Genomic DNA, 16,977 nt, shown 5'->3' on the forward strand with positions numbered 1-16,977 from the left:
AAGTCAAGCCATTCTCCATCACATTCCAATCCAATATGTCATATAGGTTCTGTCCCTCCAGCAAGTGACAGCTGGATCGAACTTAGTAGAGAAATGTCATTGCAAGTCAGGCAACTGAATACAAAGGGCTTCTGATGCCGTCATAAATCTTCCTTTGAATACAAGGCAGCAAAATAGAAGTCTGCAAAGTGCTTACTTTGTACTTTCACATTCAATACCCAGCTCCACACCCCCCACTCCACTCGAGAACTTAACAATTATAGTTCAGTTTGAATCTCTCAAGACCAGGCAAAAATTGAAAACAGATTTCCACTACAGCGAAGCCTGAATTTCATAAATTCCATCAGCTTTCTCAGCCCTTCCTGAGAACTGAAGGGGGGTTGGAGACAGAAAGAAAAAGATCAGCAGCAGCAATCACATTGCAACCTTGTTCTACTTCTACAAACAAGCACAATTAAACCATAGCTAACGCTTTCTGGCTCACATACACAAACACACAGTTATTGGAATGAAATAGAGAACTCTTACAGTAACTTCATATGAATTCTAAGTCAGTCCAAACAACATCTTAAGGGGAAAAGACACAAATCCTGAAAGTCTGAACTTCAAACACAAAAACATAAGTCAATAAGATCTGGAAAAAAAAAAAAACAAGTAGCCTTGTAGCACCTTAAAAACTAAAATTTATTGTGCCATAAGTTTTCATAGTCTCCCATTAGTAATCCTAATTTATATTTATTCATTAAACAGGTAATATTTATGGAGTGTTACACAACTACATGAACAGTTATTACTCCTACATTCCCAGTGTAAATGGTTCAGAGATTTTCAGTGCAGCACGATGAAAAAAAACTAATCTTGCATGCCCCACCATAATCCTCAAAATCTACTGGAACTGCCCAGATTTAACTCTACTCATCAAGTCTGTACAAGGAATAGAGGAGTATTCTCAGTGGTTGATCCACAATTGTGAATTCCATCCTCTTGGAGACGTTATCATGCAGGCGTGCTACGTAAGATTTTGAAATTTGGGCTGGCATTTTGCAGCTAGGGTTCAGATGTAATTTAAAGTTTTGTCTGGATTTTATGGGGTTCTCTCTTAGTAAGGTAAACCCACTCTAAACGTTCAGAAAAGAATGACATAAAATAAACCATTTTCAGTTACTATCACCACTCCCCAATTTCAAATGTTCAGAGGTAAGTGCTGTTGTTCATGTAGCCAAAATGGTGCCACCTACACACACAAAGTGGGGGGACTCCAAAGTTTGCAGCATAAATAATCCTGGGCGGGGGAACGCAACAGGGGAGACTCCCCCAAACCAGCCTAATGAGGACTGAGCATGCTTAGTGGGCATGGAATGATTTGATGGTTGCATGGGGGAGGTAATGGAAAACCAAGGGGGTGGGGGAATGAAATAGAACAGTTGGAATCCTGAACAATGCTCCACGCTGCAACATTTTGCAGGGCCCCTTATTTGTAAACACTTACTTAGCTATTAAAGTTTTAATTAAGTGAAACACTAAGAATAAAATAGATTCCCCTTCACATCTTGGAAGATGCTATGAAGTTATCTTTGGAAGTAGCTATGAAGTTACCCTATCTTAAGATAAAACATCATTTCTTAGTATGACTGCTTCGAATTAACTGCTTGTCTTGCATCCAAGACTGAACTTCTCTTTTTGCCTCATACATTCTTTGTATCCAGTGACAACGCCACCATTCACCCTTGCTGATCAGGCAAGAAGTCTTGGCTTTATTTTTCATTCTTTCTCCTCCTGTGCTCTCTGTATTCGGACTACAGCCAACTCATGTTGTTCCTCCCTCTACAACATATCAAAAATATCAACCCCACTTAGCAAAGCTCTGGTTCACACTTCAGTCCTCTCCCACCTTGACTATTGCAATCTTCTCTCTGGCCTTCAGTGCTCATACTTCAAACCTCTCTCCTCTATCCAGAACCCTTGTTCAAGTCAAAATCATGCATCTATTATTATTTAAGATGTTCTGCATGGAAAGCAAGTGCACAACCACTGAACTACAGCCCCTGCCATTCTCTGGCAGTATCCAGTTTTTTCATTCCCCAGTAGAGCAATATCTTCATTGTGTTTCATTTTGGTTGGTCCTAATTGTGAGCAAGCTTTCAAGTTCGCAGGAACTCATCAGGCTGGATGTTACACAAAAGGGGGATGGGCAGTGAATCTGGGTTGGTATTAAAGCCCTAAGGTTTGCATTGCTCACACTCTTAAAATGGAATGTAAGAAAGGTGGCAGACTTAATTGGATTAGGCTCTCCTAGGTGCTATGCAGGTTTCAAGTTATTCCTAGAGATGCTGGGACAAAGAAACACAACACAATAGCCAATTCCCCATTTTTGAAAAAACAAAATCCAGCAGTTACTCAGATTTGTCTCCAGACTTAAGCTGAACACATAAGTCCCTTGTTAGGTAGGTAACAAAAGTAATGAGGAACAGGGCAGTTTTTATAATAGCAAACCTGGAGGTTAATGCTGGATGGAATGCTAGGTTAAAAGAAGTCATTAATAGCTGAGTTGGGTAGCTTCATCTATTACATGAAGCTCTATTCAAAGTATAGTGACTACTCAGATGGATTAAAGGTAGCAACTAGTGTTGCCTGGAAGGTGGTGGTTACATCCCCGTATGGCCACACAACTCACTAGCAATCAGGAAGGCGAATAGTATATTCAAATACTGTTTGTCCAATGCATAACAACCATAATCTACAGAGGTAATCAATAAGAAATATAATTGTGAAAAAGTTTCTTTAGTTCCCCACCATCACCCCAGAGGATAAGAAAATTAAGTGGATGTTTCCAATTATCATCATCTGATTGCTAGTGGGGGGGGGGGGTCATCTTCTGCCGTGCATGTTTCCCATTTAAATGTGGAAGAAAAGTAAAAACAGGTGCCTGGAAAATTCCACTTCCTGGTCAGAGAAGGTTTCCAGTCCATATTATGGAGGTCTTCCTCCAAAAGACAGTACAATAAATCAAGGGAACACATGCGTATGCTGCTCTTACTTTCATTTTTTTGCACATATCAAGTAGGAACAGAAAGGGGTGGTACATATTACTGTGCAAATTATACACCACCTCATCTTCTCTATGTCTGCCTAAGCCGCCCTCAGACAATACCAGAATATATTCAAAAGAGATCGTCACTATTATCATACTAACACTGGGCTCCGATATGCAACTGCAGCTCCCCCGTTCAAATCTTACCTCTGCTATAAACATTAGGTGGCCTAAGGCAAACCTCTCTTTATCGTCTCAGCCCCCTTCCCTACATTATGAGTGAAATGTTGATGGTCTACAAGGCTGTTGTAAAGATTACTTATATACTAAGTACATGGGCCCCAAAAGCTGGTAAGGCTCATACAAGGGGTTTATGTAAGTCTAGTGGAAGTTGTCTCCATGCTGTTTTAAACAGCTGGCTCCAATACCATATCAATGCAAAACTTCCCTCCGTTTCTAAAGCAGTTTTAATATGCAGCATACAGAGCTACTGAAGCTCTCATGGAGCTAGTTTCACAGATCTTCGGACCCTGGCTTATACATGAACTTCTTTTATCACTATAGCACAAAGGTAGGCAATATGGTGCTCTCCAGATGTTTTGGACTATGAATCCCATCAGCACCAGCAAGCATGAGCATTGGTCAGGGATTATGGAAATTGTGGTCCAGATCATCTGGAGAGGACTGCATTGCCTACTTCTGCTCTAGCACACCATATAAATGCTGAGGTTATTTCCTTCTACTAGCCATTTGTAACATTTCAGTGAGAAACAACACAGTACTTCCTCAAAACATAGGAACTGGCATATACTGTGGTTTCTGTTATAACCCATGTAAAATGGGTTTCTGTTATAACCCATGTAAAATGGTGATATGAGTCATTTAGGTACAATTATTAAATCTTGCTCTTTGCAAACACAAATACATACAATACAAAGCCCACAGAAATTCCGGGAAGTGTACTATATACCTGCAGTTTGGTGATCTAGTGATTTGAAGACAGTCCCAAGCAATGGCAAAAGGAGCAAACAAATCTTTGCACAAAGCTTAGCACATATATTAAAGAAGAAATTTAATTAGAGAAACGCTGATTGGATCCTTATTGCTAGTTTCTACTGTTGAAAAGAACAGTGTTTTAAGACAAGAAGGGAAATTATTGTTAAGCATCTCTATGGCGTTGGAATTTGTTCTCTTCTTTCAAAATTCATGCCTTTCCTAGGCCTAGTTGCACAAGTACATCCACATTTGGTTATCAAACAAATAAACAAAAAAGATTGGCAGGAGACTCATGACATGACACCACAACATGGGAAACACACCAAGTCTCAACACATATCAAATCTGTCTAAAGTGATTCAATATGCACTCTTGCTTAAGTATACAAGATGTGCCTTGCAGATGAGCCCAAGCTCCACTTAGTACAGTATTATTTGCAAGAATCCCAGCAACCAGCAGGTGCTAAGTGGTCTACCAGTGGACTGTGGACTGCCTTCTGCCCGTATATATTCTATAAACCATATGCACCAAGGAAATTGCAGAAAAAACAGAGCAAAATAGTAAAGGAGAAAACATGTAAGACATAGATAATTCTCTAGTCTGCCACATTGATATAGATGAATATCAGTTTTCTGGCACAGAGTATACCTCACCCTAAGCAAGTACTTTTTGCCAATTCAGTGTACTGTTTGCTAAAGACTGATGTATTCAGACCTACTGGTTTTCTAATAATTTCATCCTGAACTACAGTCTCAAGTTTCCAATACTGAACAGCTCTCAGGAGAATGCCAGCACAGAGAAATGCAGGCTAACTCAAGCAAGTGAATGTTCTCTCTCTCTCTCTCTCTCGCTTGAATCTTCCCTTCTTTACATCTGCACACCAGATGCTCATGAAAGATGTGTATGCTGATACAAACCTGAACTTGGAATGATTTTTTGGGGTAATGTATAAATTTGGAGGGATGCATTCCTGGCTATATGTTCTGCCTCACTGCTGTCACTTTTCCAAGAATAAGAAATAATTCTTATCAGGTACCACCACATTCATCTGTTGACAGAGGCAGAACATTAGTTCTCACTGGAAAGTTTGAGACAGGAGGGTAGAAAAGCACAGCAAGTGGGAAACACCAGTAAAATGGAAATCTAATAATGGTGGTGGGGTGGGGGAGGAGAGAAGAGATGGAAGAAAAAGGATGGAAACTTGTTTGGCAACATTCACATCTCTTTGCCCAGAAATCTGCCTGCAAAATATGAAAATCAGGCAACTGTCAGACATAAGACAATCTTAGCATTTTAAAACATGTTTTGTAGTCCTCATAGTTACAGGTAAAAATGTGAAGGCATTTGGGAAGACCTCCTAAAAACACAAAGATATGGGGATGCTTTAGTGGAGCATTTCCCAGAGTTAAAAAGGAAAAGGTAACTTATTTGGACTGTCGTGTACCAAAACATTATACACTCAGCCTAAAAGCCATTTCCACATGATACAAGGACAAGTCTCAGCTCCAGCAAGATATATATTTATTATTAGTCTTAAACACTTGTTTAAACTTTCATAGCTTCCTAGTGGATATATTTTTAAGAAGAAAAGTGCCAACGTTCAAGCCTTCATGGGAGCCAAATATTCTAGAATGTAATATTTGCCCCTAATTGTAGGTGCTGTGGTTAATCAGTGACATGGAAAATCCACTGTCTATATTCAGAGGCATTCAAAGTCATTTTTCAGGGCTGAAACCATGCTTCAAACCATGTTCCACATCTGAGACTTGGCTCACTGCACCCTGTGATGTCTTTTTAAAAAAAGTATTGGGAACTGTCGAGGGTACTGAAAAGTCTGTTCAAATTTGCAAGCTATGGCCTCAATGCAATATGCAAAATCAGAGGCGAAGAGGTAACGTACCCACACTTGAAACAGATCTAACTTCTCCAGAGTTGAAGAAATGACATGTCAGTTAGTGAACAAGATCACCAAATTTGTTATTATATTTCCAAAATGTGTGCCCTGCACTACTAGTCCACAAGGCTCCTAGAGCAGCCATAGAAAAACAATGCACCTTTGTTTGGATGCAGAGTTTGGATTCAGAGGTCAGCAATAGAGCACAAGCTTTGAATGTACAAGGTTTCAAGTTCAAACCCCAGTATCACCAAACTGAGGGGACAAGCCATAGCTTAGTGGCAGAGCATATACTGTGCATGAAAAAGGATCAGTCCCCAAAAATATCCAGTTAAAGGATCTCAGTAGGGATAGGAAAAACCTTTGAGATGCTGCCAGTCAAAGAAGACAGTCCTTGGTTAAACAGAACAATGTCCTGATTGCATTTGTTTGTTAAATTTGTATCCCACCTTTCCGTCAAATGGTGCTTAAGACAGCTGACAGCAATAGTGTGTTCAATGCAGGAACTTCAAGGAAGAAGTGAGGCATCAGTAGAGTTTTATGATCATTGTATACAGAATTCTTTACAAGTCTCATTTTGTTTCTCCTCATAACTCAGTTTGGGGTAGATAGACTTGCCCAAGACCAGCCAGTTGAGCAAACCCTTGAATCTAGGTGTTCTGAGTTTTAAAAAAAACCCTACAAAGTAACTTCATTATATTTGCTCAGTACAGAAAAGATGAATTCCCTGGTTAAAGAGAGACAATAAAGACAAAAAATTCATACAGAGGTAGTTCCACATTTATCAAACAATGGGTGTGCTTGGACGATCAGCAGGGGAAACACAGCATCAGTTGTTTCCCCTGCCCCTATGTGTGCCAGCCGCGGGACCAGGATTATCCTAAATACCCGTGCCGTGGGTTGACGTGTCATCTGAACATGGCACGCAGAGTGGGTGATAATGACCTAGGCCCGCACTGCGCACTGGGTTTGGACAACACGGCAACCCACGACATGGCACAGGTAATTAGGGTAATCTCAGTCAAACAACCAGCACGTGCAGGGGGAACAACTAACCTTGCATTGTTTCCCCTGCTGATTGTCCAAACCCAGTCTATGGGTTAGATCCAAACTTATACTTAGAGTAGACCCACTGAAACCAATCCATTGTTCAGAAGAGAAAATTTACAGGAACGGCTGGCTACTATAGACCTCCCTTCTTCAATCTAGATTTCTAACACTAGATAAAAAACACTGCCACCTGCTACATAAACAGAAAAAAAATAATTTCCACAGCATAAGAACTAGCCATTTAATCTTCAGAACGGTGGGAAGATGCTGTTTTGTTTTTTTCTTGTTTGGGCTACCAATGTTTTTGTGTGTGTCACTATTCCTATGACAGTTATTTCTTACCAGCTAGTGTAAATATAAAAGATAAATCCATAAGGCACTTTGATCCTACACATTTGAAAAACTTTGTTTTGAATTAGTCCTAAATGTAGCTGCAAAGGAAATAGAATTTGGTAGCTGTGCAGAGACCATCCAACCTCAAAGCCTGGACAAAAATTATACTCTCTAATCTCAACAAACAAGGATCTGTTTACACAAAAAGACTAAGTTGCACCGACAAGAATGCAAGCAGTAAATGCATGGCCCCTAATTAACTTTATAGATTTATAAGACACCATATATCTGGGCACTGTACTGAAGATAAAAACACAATTATAATGAAATATGTAAACAGCTCCTGCCAAGAATTGTGCTTTTACTGCTGCTAGAAAAATGTGGTGTCAAACAGCAATCACTCCTAAGATAGTCAAATAGCAACTGCTACACTATTTTTGTTTTAATTTCTTGGACTAGAGCTACTAGGAAATAAATTAACCATGTATGTTGGAAGCTTCCATGAGTTATGATCTCAGCAAATCAATTTACCTGGACTAAAACCCGGGGGGGGGGGGTTCTATTTCCTGTACATAAACAGTCAAGGGTGCCACTACAGCATGTAAAGAGTGGTATGTTGAATCAGGTGCTAATTTGAAAGTGTAAGCATTGCAGTGTTCTACAGATTTTATTTCTTTAGTTTGTTGGTAAGAAACAAAGCAGTTGAAAGCAGCATTGGCACGATGTTGTCAGAAACATTGGCTCTGCACAGCTCCTTATCCTTAGCATTGGGTTTATGATTCATTATTAAGTAAAAAACATTACGGTATGACTCACAGATAAAGCTGGGGGGAGGGGGGGAAGAAAGGACTTTCCTGTCTGAAGAGAAATGCTTCTGTACCACAATGATTCATACTGAATGGGACAGAAGGCTGAGATAGGGAAAAGGAAGGTTTGCCTGATAGAACACTCTACAGGATATGAACATATAAAGGGGCCATATGCTGGAACAAACTGCTGGTCCAGCATTATCTACTCTGACTGGCAGCAGCTATCCAAGGTTTCAAGTAGGGTCTTTCCCAGTGCTCCTGCAAGAGGCCTTTTTTAGCTAGTTGATTTGGAAATTAAACCTGGGACCTTAAGCATGAAAAACATATACTCTACTGCTGAGCTATAGTTCTCAAAGACTGAAACCAAAGAAAAGGGCAATGTACTTTGAAGGTATGCACATCAGTCTTTCATTTAACAAGCTAGGCAGCTGAAGAGTAGGACCAGACACACTCCTGGAAAAAGTGAGAGATTCAGGGAAGCTCCATATGTTTCAGCTTCCCATTCTCTTAACCCTCGAGCAATTATGGACATAAGAAAGGAAGCAAACATGGAAGTTGGAGGTCGGACAACCTGTACTAAAAAGTGAAAGCTGCATGTGTATGTGCATATGTTCCAAGGAAGATGAAAATCCAAAGAAAGACTCTGTAGACATATGGGTTCAAGATACAACCATTGTATCATTGTTCAAGATACAATGGGTTCAAGATATTAGCCATACTAATTTGTGCTAGCAGGGATACTAAGGTAGCTTTGATACCTGGAATCAACAGTCTCACTTTATAACAACAACAAAAACCAAAAGTATTTTACATCCCACATCACATCCTCTGGCAATAATGCATGAATATTGACTCTGACACACTGACCGGCTTTTTCACACATTCATACTGGGCTTAAGGAGGGCTAAGGAATAAGCCCTAAGAAGTTAAGCAGGGGAAGGAAGAATTCTGTAAACAAAGAAAAGAATCAAGGGCAGTTCTGATGTTGACATGTAAAACCTTCACATAGCTTAGACCAAACAGAGCAAGGAAATGAGGATTTCTTATCACAATAGGAAAGGTTGGCCAAGAGTCACTAACTCATTAGTTTCCAAAATCATTTTTGCAATGAAGATCACATCATGTATCAACGGCAGAAAGCCTAGATGCTTAATGCATAAGAGGCTCCAGCCTCCAGGCAAATAAAGCCTTGTATGTGGTCTCTCTGGAGAGAGGAGGAATAGAACACAGTTCAGTGTGTACATACATACACTCAGAACAATGTTCCAGGATTTCCTCAAAACACAAGAAGGATTTTTATTTCAAAGCAGCAGAATGAGTACAATATAAAACTCCACATGCTGTGCATAGGTTTCAAGGGACATCCTTCATCTGTTGCTTTCCACTACAGCTTACCAATTATACTGATCACTGTACACAGATACTGATGACAACCCAGCTAGTATTAACTATTAAAAAGAAAAGACTACATCCAAACTCATTCAGTAACTAACGATTGCATAAGCAATTCCCTTTCCTCCTCCACCCCACCCTCTTCACCCATCCCAACAAGGACAAGACTAGAAATGTTAATGGATATATTTTGGAATGGAGAACATCTATGCCTTAATTTCGTGAGAAATTTCATGTCTATACTGTACTTCCCTGGAGATAAAATTTGCTCATTTACTAAGGGAAAAACAAAACACTACAACAATCGTAACGCTGAATGCAATTCTAGCTAACCTTTAAATTTTAGAACACCACTATCACCATATTAAATTTTCCTCTCATTTCAAAAGCCTGTGCAACTTAATAAGCCTTTAATGTACTTTAAACTCACCAGTATTTGGTCACAATCACAGATTGAGTAGAAATCAGATATTATTAACTATTCTATTCAGAGATATTTTCTCAGTGTTCCTATATTGTCAATTGGCTGTTTTTTTTAAGGTGGTCTGCTATTGTCTGGCCCACAGTGTATGGCAGGAGACAGAACAGGAACAAATAGAGGTATATACAAAACAGAAAATGGCATCTAAGTGCATTGAGGAGGTGGGTTTACAAAGAATGTAAATAACTTAGAGGCAAATGCTTCTCTCAGTCAATGCACTGTATCTGAGAAACTGACCTCAGATTTCTCAGAAGGCCATCTCAACAACTGAAATCTCTCTGTGTAATATAAATCCTATTACAAATGTTTAGCACAGACAAGTTGTGAAGGTCTGTCACTACCCAGGTACAGCATCTCAATACTTATCACACCATTACAAGCACATTCTCCTATCCCTCCCTACCTTTATTTATCCTCTCATTACCCTTACTCCTATGCTGCTGTCAATCACAATTACTTCAACAGTACAAAGTCAAGGATACAAGGTACTAAGAAAAGAATGGGCAGAAATCCGAGCTTTCATTTGCAATCAAAGATGCAAATAAATTATTTCTTCATACACCAATACTGAAATGACACTGCAGCTTATTCAGTACTTTGCATACGCAACATCTTTAAAGTAATCTTCTTGACAGATTCTTTACATCCAGGTCTTTCAAAGGCTCCTGCAGCTAAGGAGCCTGTACCTAGGTGCATATTAAAACAGCCTAGAAAAATAAGTCTCATAAGATAATCAAGACCAATTATTAGGCTATCAAATATATTCCTCCAAGAAGCCAGTTCTTTTTGTGTAACAAACAGGACAGAATACAAAACTGGGAGCTTTAGTGTAAAGAGAATTTTACCCCACATGCCTTTATTTCAACACAAAACAGAACACGTATACCCTTAAAAGAAATGAAAGCCACACTGCACAGGCAAAAAATACGTTTGATCTGAGAAAGAAGGGGAGTTCTTAATTACTGTATTTATTTTGTCTTTAAAATATTTATAAGCTGCCTATCAGTGCAGGAGCCCTGCCAAGATGGCTTACAGCAATAAATCCCATATAATAAAAACAAATACAGAAATAAAACAAAATTCATAAAAACAATACCAGCAATACCTAGATAGTACTAAAATTCTACAGTGCAATTGCAGCTACAAACCAGAACAATCCTGTAAAACATAGTCAAGGGAAAGCCAGAGTAAACAAGCCAGTCTTCAGGGCCTTCATAAAAGCCTGCAATGATGGGGTCTGACAGAACCCCAATGGCAACCCATTCCAGTGGTATGATGCCATTGCAGAAAAGGCCCTCTCTCATGTCCTTGTCCACCTAACTGCACCTAAAGGTTGGCAAGTGAAAAGGGCTTTGATGCTGATCATGAAGGGCAGGCAGGCAGATAAGGGTGAAGGCACACTTCATTTTCAGATCAATTTTGTAAATGATCAGCTTTCAAACAATGCCTCTGTGTATGAAAGAAAGTTCAAGAGAGGCACAGATACACTACCATTTCCAGGCTTATTACTACTGCAGCCAATGTAACCAAGTACACCAAGAGATGCAAAATCGTATTTTCCAAGCTAAAGATCACAGCAAAACAAGACAGCACTCACACCAACTCCACTCCAAAAATGACAGCCAGGAAGAAAACTACAAAGGTAAATGCTGTCCACGGGCATTTCAATTAGATGGCTAGTCAAACCATCAGCAAAGATTTCAGGTTAAGTTGTGGAAAAAATGGACTCCTTGTAAATTCAGCATCAAAGAGATATTATGCCACTTGTTTTAATAACAGCAGGATACAGCTAGCTACTCTTAAGAGTGACAACAGACCTTTCAGTCGAAGACCAAATAATTGCAGGATTGCTGGATGGGGTACAGATGCACCTTTGTCTTGACTTGGTATGAAACCTCTTGTGTTCCCCCACATACACATTCAGAAAGTAATTACTATGAAAGGCTGACACCAATACTTTGGCCAAAAACAAAACTACATGATGAGGGCGGGGGGAGAAATCAAAGGCAAAGTGAAAAAACTACCACAGTTTTTCCCAACTGTCTAGGATTCAAAGACATGAGCCATTCCAGCCTAAAATATCGAATGAATGAACAAAAAGAAAGAAGAACCCAGTGCAATATGGACTCATATTGAACCTGAAAGGGGGCAGGGGGAATTCAAATCCAACCCCTCATCCCTGAAGCCTGAATTCCTCCTCTGCCACCTCCACATACCTAAGTATGCAAAGATGGAATACTGATGATTTGCTGTAAATTAACCCCCAACCTCCACCCCGAGGGGGGGGGAAGCAGATTGAGAGGGAGAGGTCTTCTGCAGTCACCCTTAATATGAGGTGACACTCCTTCAGCCTCCCCCACTTTTTCAACAGGAACTTCCATAATGAAAGACATTTGTGAGAAGGAGGAGAGCACTTTCCACAGCCGCAAATCCTTTGAGACAAATAGAACAGGGCCTATTCCAAGTTCCCGTATTGTTTTGGGTAGCAGTTATTTTTAATGTGAGTGGGGTGTAAGAAGGGAGGAGAGCAGAGGAATTCTTATAAGAAAAGGAGGATAGAGAATTGAAAGCTTCAAGGTTTGCACATGTGGGGAAAACAAGAATGAATGAGGGCAACATGTAGATGCTAAATGAAGGGACTGTTCCTAAACCTCTAAAGCTCAGTTTTTATTTTCAGCTGAATCAAGCTCTAAAGCTATCCCTAGGCTGCACCAGTTCACATCATAACAGGGAAGCCCTCTGCTGGAATACTGTTCATAAACAGACCTCACTGCATGTAGAACACAAGCATGTCAAGGATAAAAGTCCAGCCTGGCTTCCTTCTGAATTTGCTTGTTTTCTACATTTGGGTGCACTGGGGACCATTCGAACACGTAAATAAATAACCATTCAGAGCTTCAAATAGTACAGTCTAGGACAGCCTTCCCCAACCTAGCATCCTCCAAATGTTTCGGACCACAACTCCCAGCTGGCTCAGGCTGATGGGAGTTGAAATATAAAACATCTGGATGGCACCAGGTTGGGGAAGGGCTGTTCTAGGAAAAAAAATCTTGCTTTTGCTAAAAATATTAACTAGACTCAAAGGAGGAAGTGGGGTAGGAAACCTGAAATGTGGAAACAAAACAAGCATAGGCTGGTGAATGGAGAAGTTTGATATAAATGTAGAAAGATACAGATCAGGAAGATGTCTCCTCAGCCTGAAGCATTTGTAGGAAAGAAAAAGGGGAGAGTGATAGGGGGTGGGAAAAAGAAGATTAAAGAGGTTATGCTAAAACTCCTGTTAGAAAGCAAGACTGCATATTGTGTGTGTGTGTGTGTGTGTGTGTTTGAATTATAGGGAATGAGATGGGACATAGTCACCTTACCTTTTCTGACAGCCCCCTCAGCTCATGATTTTAGAAGGCTGGGGAGAGGGCACGTTGTGGGTTTCATTAAGCCCCTCTACCTTTCCCCTCATCAAATACTAACAAGGGACATATGCAGGGGAAACACTGGAATTCATGTGGGGAGGAGGAAAAGAAGCATGAATAGAGGTGAGCCCACTATGAGGAAAAGAGGGGGGGGGGACTGCATGTGTAGCAAGTGTGTCCGATAAGAAAAAAAGTGAGGTGTTCCTGGACTGAGTGAGGAAGACCAATACAAAATATAACAGATGTAATACTAAACTGCTTGAATTCCTCTTAGGAAGGGAGCTTGACTGCGTAGGTAAGGAGGGGAGAAGAGGTGAGAAGGTGTGAGGTTGTATGAGGATAAATACAAGCAGACCGTTCCCAAACTCCCCCTCAGAGTGAACCCCAAATATTAAAATTGGGGATGAGGGGAGTAAAAAAGAAATTAAGACTTCAGGTGTGTGGGAGATGGGGTGGAATGGGGTTAAGTCAGGAAGTGATGAAGGAGAATGAATGAGAGAAATGGGGGAGGGATATGGATAGAATGGGGGGTAAGGAGAGGCTCAATTAAAAAACCCAAACAGGAGTTCCAGAACTCCACTATAAGAAAATCAGATTGTGACTAGATAGGGTGGAATCAGGAAAAATTGGGATAGGAGGAAATTTGGGGGCAGGGGAGAGAATTGGGAAACAGGGAAATTGGGGATGGGGTAGAGGGGAAATTGGAGGGTTGGTAGAGGGGAAATTGGAAATCAGGGAAATTGGAAATATGGGTGGAGGGGTAATTGGGAATCAGGGCAACTGGGAATAGGGGGGGAAGGAAAATTGGGGGGTCAGAGGAAATGGGAATAGGGGTGGAGGGGAACGTGGGGGGTCGGTGGAGGGGAAAGTGGGCATCAGAAGAAGTGGGAATAGAGGGAGAGGGGAAATTAGGGGGTCGGTGGAGGGAAAATTAGGGGGTCAGAGGAAGCGGGAATAGGGGTGGAGGGGAACGTGGGGGGTCGGTGGAGGGGAAAGTGGGCATCAGAAGAAGTGGGAATAGAGGGAGAGGGGAAATTAGGGGGTCGGTGGAGGGAAAATTAGGGGGTCAGAGGAAGCGGGAATAGGGGTGGAGGGGAACGTGGGCACCAGGGCAATTGGGGAGGGGTGGGGGGAGAATAACTCGGCAACAGCGCGAGGAACCCACCCGCGCCGCCCGCCTCCTCGCGCCGCGCCCTCCGTCCTCCTCACCTGCTGGTATTCGGAGTCCTCGGGTCGGAAGTCGTCGCCGACGGCCTCCCAGCGCAGGCTGAAATGGGGCAGGCGGTGCAAGAGGCTCACCCACCAGGGGGGCGAGTAGCTCACGCCCGCCGCCATGCCCGGCCCGAGGGGAGAGAGCCCCGCGCTCCCTCTCCCCGCCCCGCCCCGCCCGCCCGCCCGCGGCCCGCGCTGCGCTCCGCTCCGCTCCGCTCGCTCCCCTCAGAGACGGCCCGCCGCCGCCGCCGCCGCCGCCGCCTTCACCCGCAGCCTCGTCCCGCCGTTGCCATGAGGGGGAAACGGGTAGCGCCGCCTCAGCTCCGCTCCGCTCCGCCCGGCCTTCCTGCTTCGCCTCACGGGGCGATTCAGGCGACAGAGGCCCGGCGCCCTTGGCGGCAGCTCCGCGGCGGCGGCGGCGGCGGCCCCCGGCCCCACATGGCCCCGGCCCCCGACCCAAGCAGCTCAGCCGCCCCCTCAGCGCCGGCTCCTGCTGCTCTTTGTTCGCCGAGAGCCTCGCCTCGCCTCTCCGCCTCCTCGGCTGGCGCCGCCCACCCGGCTCCCTTTTGGCGCCGCCCGAGCCGCTCGCCGGTGCCCGTTGTGGGGTGAGAAAAGGGACGGGCCGGAGGGGGGAAGAGCGGCGGGGGGCGGGCTGTGAGGGGAGGGGCTCAGCCAGCCCCACTGAGGGCGAGGGAAGGGGGGGGCTCAGCCAGCCCCACTGAGGGCGAGGGAAAGGGGGGGGGTTCAGCCAGCCCCCACTGAGGGCGAGGGAAGCGGGGGGCTCAGCCAGCCCCCACTGAGGGCGAGGGAAAGGGGGGGGGCTCAGCCAGCCCCCACTGAGGGCGAGGGAAGCGGGGGGGGGGCTCAGCCAGCCCCCACTGAGGGCGAGGGAAGCGGGGGGGGGCTCAGCCAGCCCCCACTGAGGGCGAGGGACGGGGGGCTCAGCCAGCCCCCACTGAGGGCGAGGGACGGGGGGCTCAGCCAGCCCCCACTGAGGGCGAGGGAAGCGGGGGGGCTCAGCCAGCCCCCACTGAGGGCGAGGGAAGCGGGGGGGGGCTCAGCCAGCCCCCACTGAGGGCGAGGGAAGCGGGGGGCTCAGCCAGCCCCCACTGAGGGCGAGGGACGGGGGGCTCAGCCAGCCCCCACTGAGGGCGAGGGAAGCGGGGGGGCTCAGCCAGCCCCCACTGAGGGCGAGGGAAGCGGGGGGGCTCAGCCAGCCCCACTGAGGGCGAGGGAAGCGGGGGGGCTCAGCCAGCCCCACTGAGGGCGAGGGCGAGCAGCAGCCTCCTGGAGCAGGCCTCGGCTCTGGGGGAGAGCAAAACTACATCATTGCCACATACACTCGCACGAAAAGGCCTCACACACACACACAGACACACACGCTTGGCACCACGGCTGTGGCACACATGCCCAGGCCACCCTGTTAGCCGTGGGTAAGCTTGGCATCTGTGTGGCCCACACACCAGCCCCTTTACGAGCACAAATCTTGACGCAGGGTTTTAAACACACATCTTGACATGGGTTTCCAACCACAAACGCTCGGCGTGCATCCTGCCTTGGCGCCCCTGTTGCCGCACTGGCTGACACAGCAGCCGCTGCTTTGGGCACAATGATGCCGCCAAATTGTATCACTTCACCAGACGCGTGGTATTTTGGCACACCGATGTTGCCAAAGCACTGAGACAGCCAACGCCAGCGCGTGGCTGCGGCGCACCGATGCCACTGCTGCACTGTGCTGATACCAGTCTTATCGGGTTGGCATCAGTGTTGCTCCGTGTCGCTTGTTTGGGAACAAATCGGATGTTGATTTCCCACACGTGCTCCACACGAACGTTGGCAGGGCGCCACTCGCACCATACTGGATGACATGGCAGCCGCTGCTTACACATTGCTTTCTCACACCGACACACCACCTCGGCGCTTAAAACAAATAACACTGTTTGACTATATTGACTGCCCTGGCACCACTGTCGCCACACCACTAAACAGCTGTTGCTGCTTACTCATCTCTTTTGCGCACTGATGCCACCACAGTACTGTCCCGATGCCGGTCTATTAGATCAGCATCTCTGCTGCCCCACATCACTTCCTTAAAACAAATTATGTTGTTTTACCACAGAAACACGTCACACAAGCTGCTTTGGCATCACTGTTGCTACACTGGCTGATGTGGCAGCTGCCACTTATATGCTGCTTTGGCCCTCAGATGCTACCAAATTGCTTTTTAAGACACACAGTGCCTTGGTACTGATGTGGCCACACCACTGGCACAACAGCCACTGCTGCTACAGCGCTCTTCAGATACAAGCCTATTAAGCCAACATCTGTGCTGCTCACACCATTCACTTAATTAAAGCAAATCGGACATC

At 44.4% G+C, this 16,977-nt stretch overlaps 1 protein-coding gene across 9 annotated transcripts in view; it reads right to left on the reverse strand.

The window, feature by feature from the left end:
- The window catches only part of TTYH3 (tweety family member 3), a 147,959-nt gene extending 132,845 nt beyond the window's left edge, over positions 1-15,114 (reverse strand). For 2 of the 9 annotated variants that reach the window (XM_084818258.1, XM_084818256.1), the window contains exon 1: positions 14,606-15,114. In XM_084818258.1, the coding sequence (XP_084674384.1) occupies positions 14,606-14,731 (126 nt within the window). In that variant the 5' untranslated portion in view covers positions 14,732-15,114. The remainder of the gene's footprint in view (positions 1-14,605) is intronic. The other 7 variants (XM_084818257.1, XM_084818254.1, XM_084818262.1 and 4 more) reach the window with 5 other exon arrangements.
- Positions 15,115-16,977: the final 1,863 nt, after the last annotated feature.

This window comes from Heloderma suspectum, chromosome 12 (genome assembly GCF_057233095.1).
Source record: "Heloderma suspectum isolate Gila_16-S chromosome 12, 16-S_ref, whole genome shotgun sequence".
In the NCBI taxonomy this organism is placed as follows: domain Eukaryota; kingdom Metazoa; phylum Chordata; class Lepidosauria; order Squamata; family Helodermatidae; genus Heloderma; species Heloderma suspectum.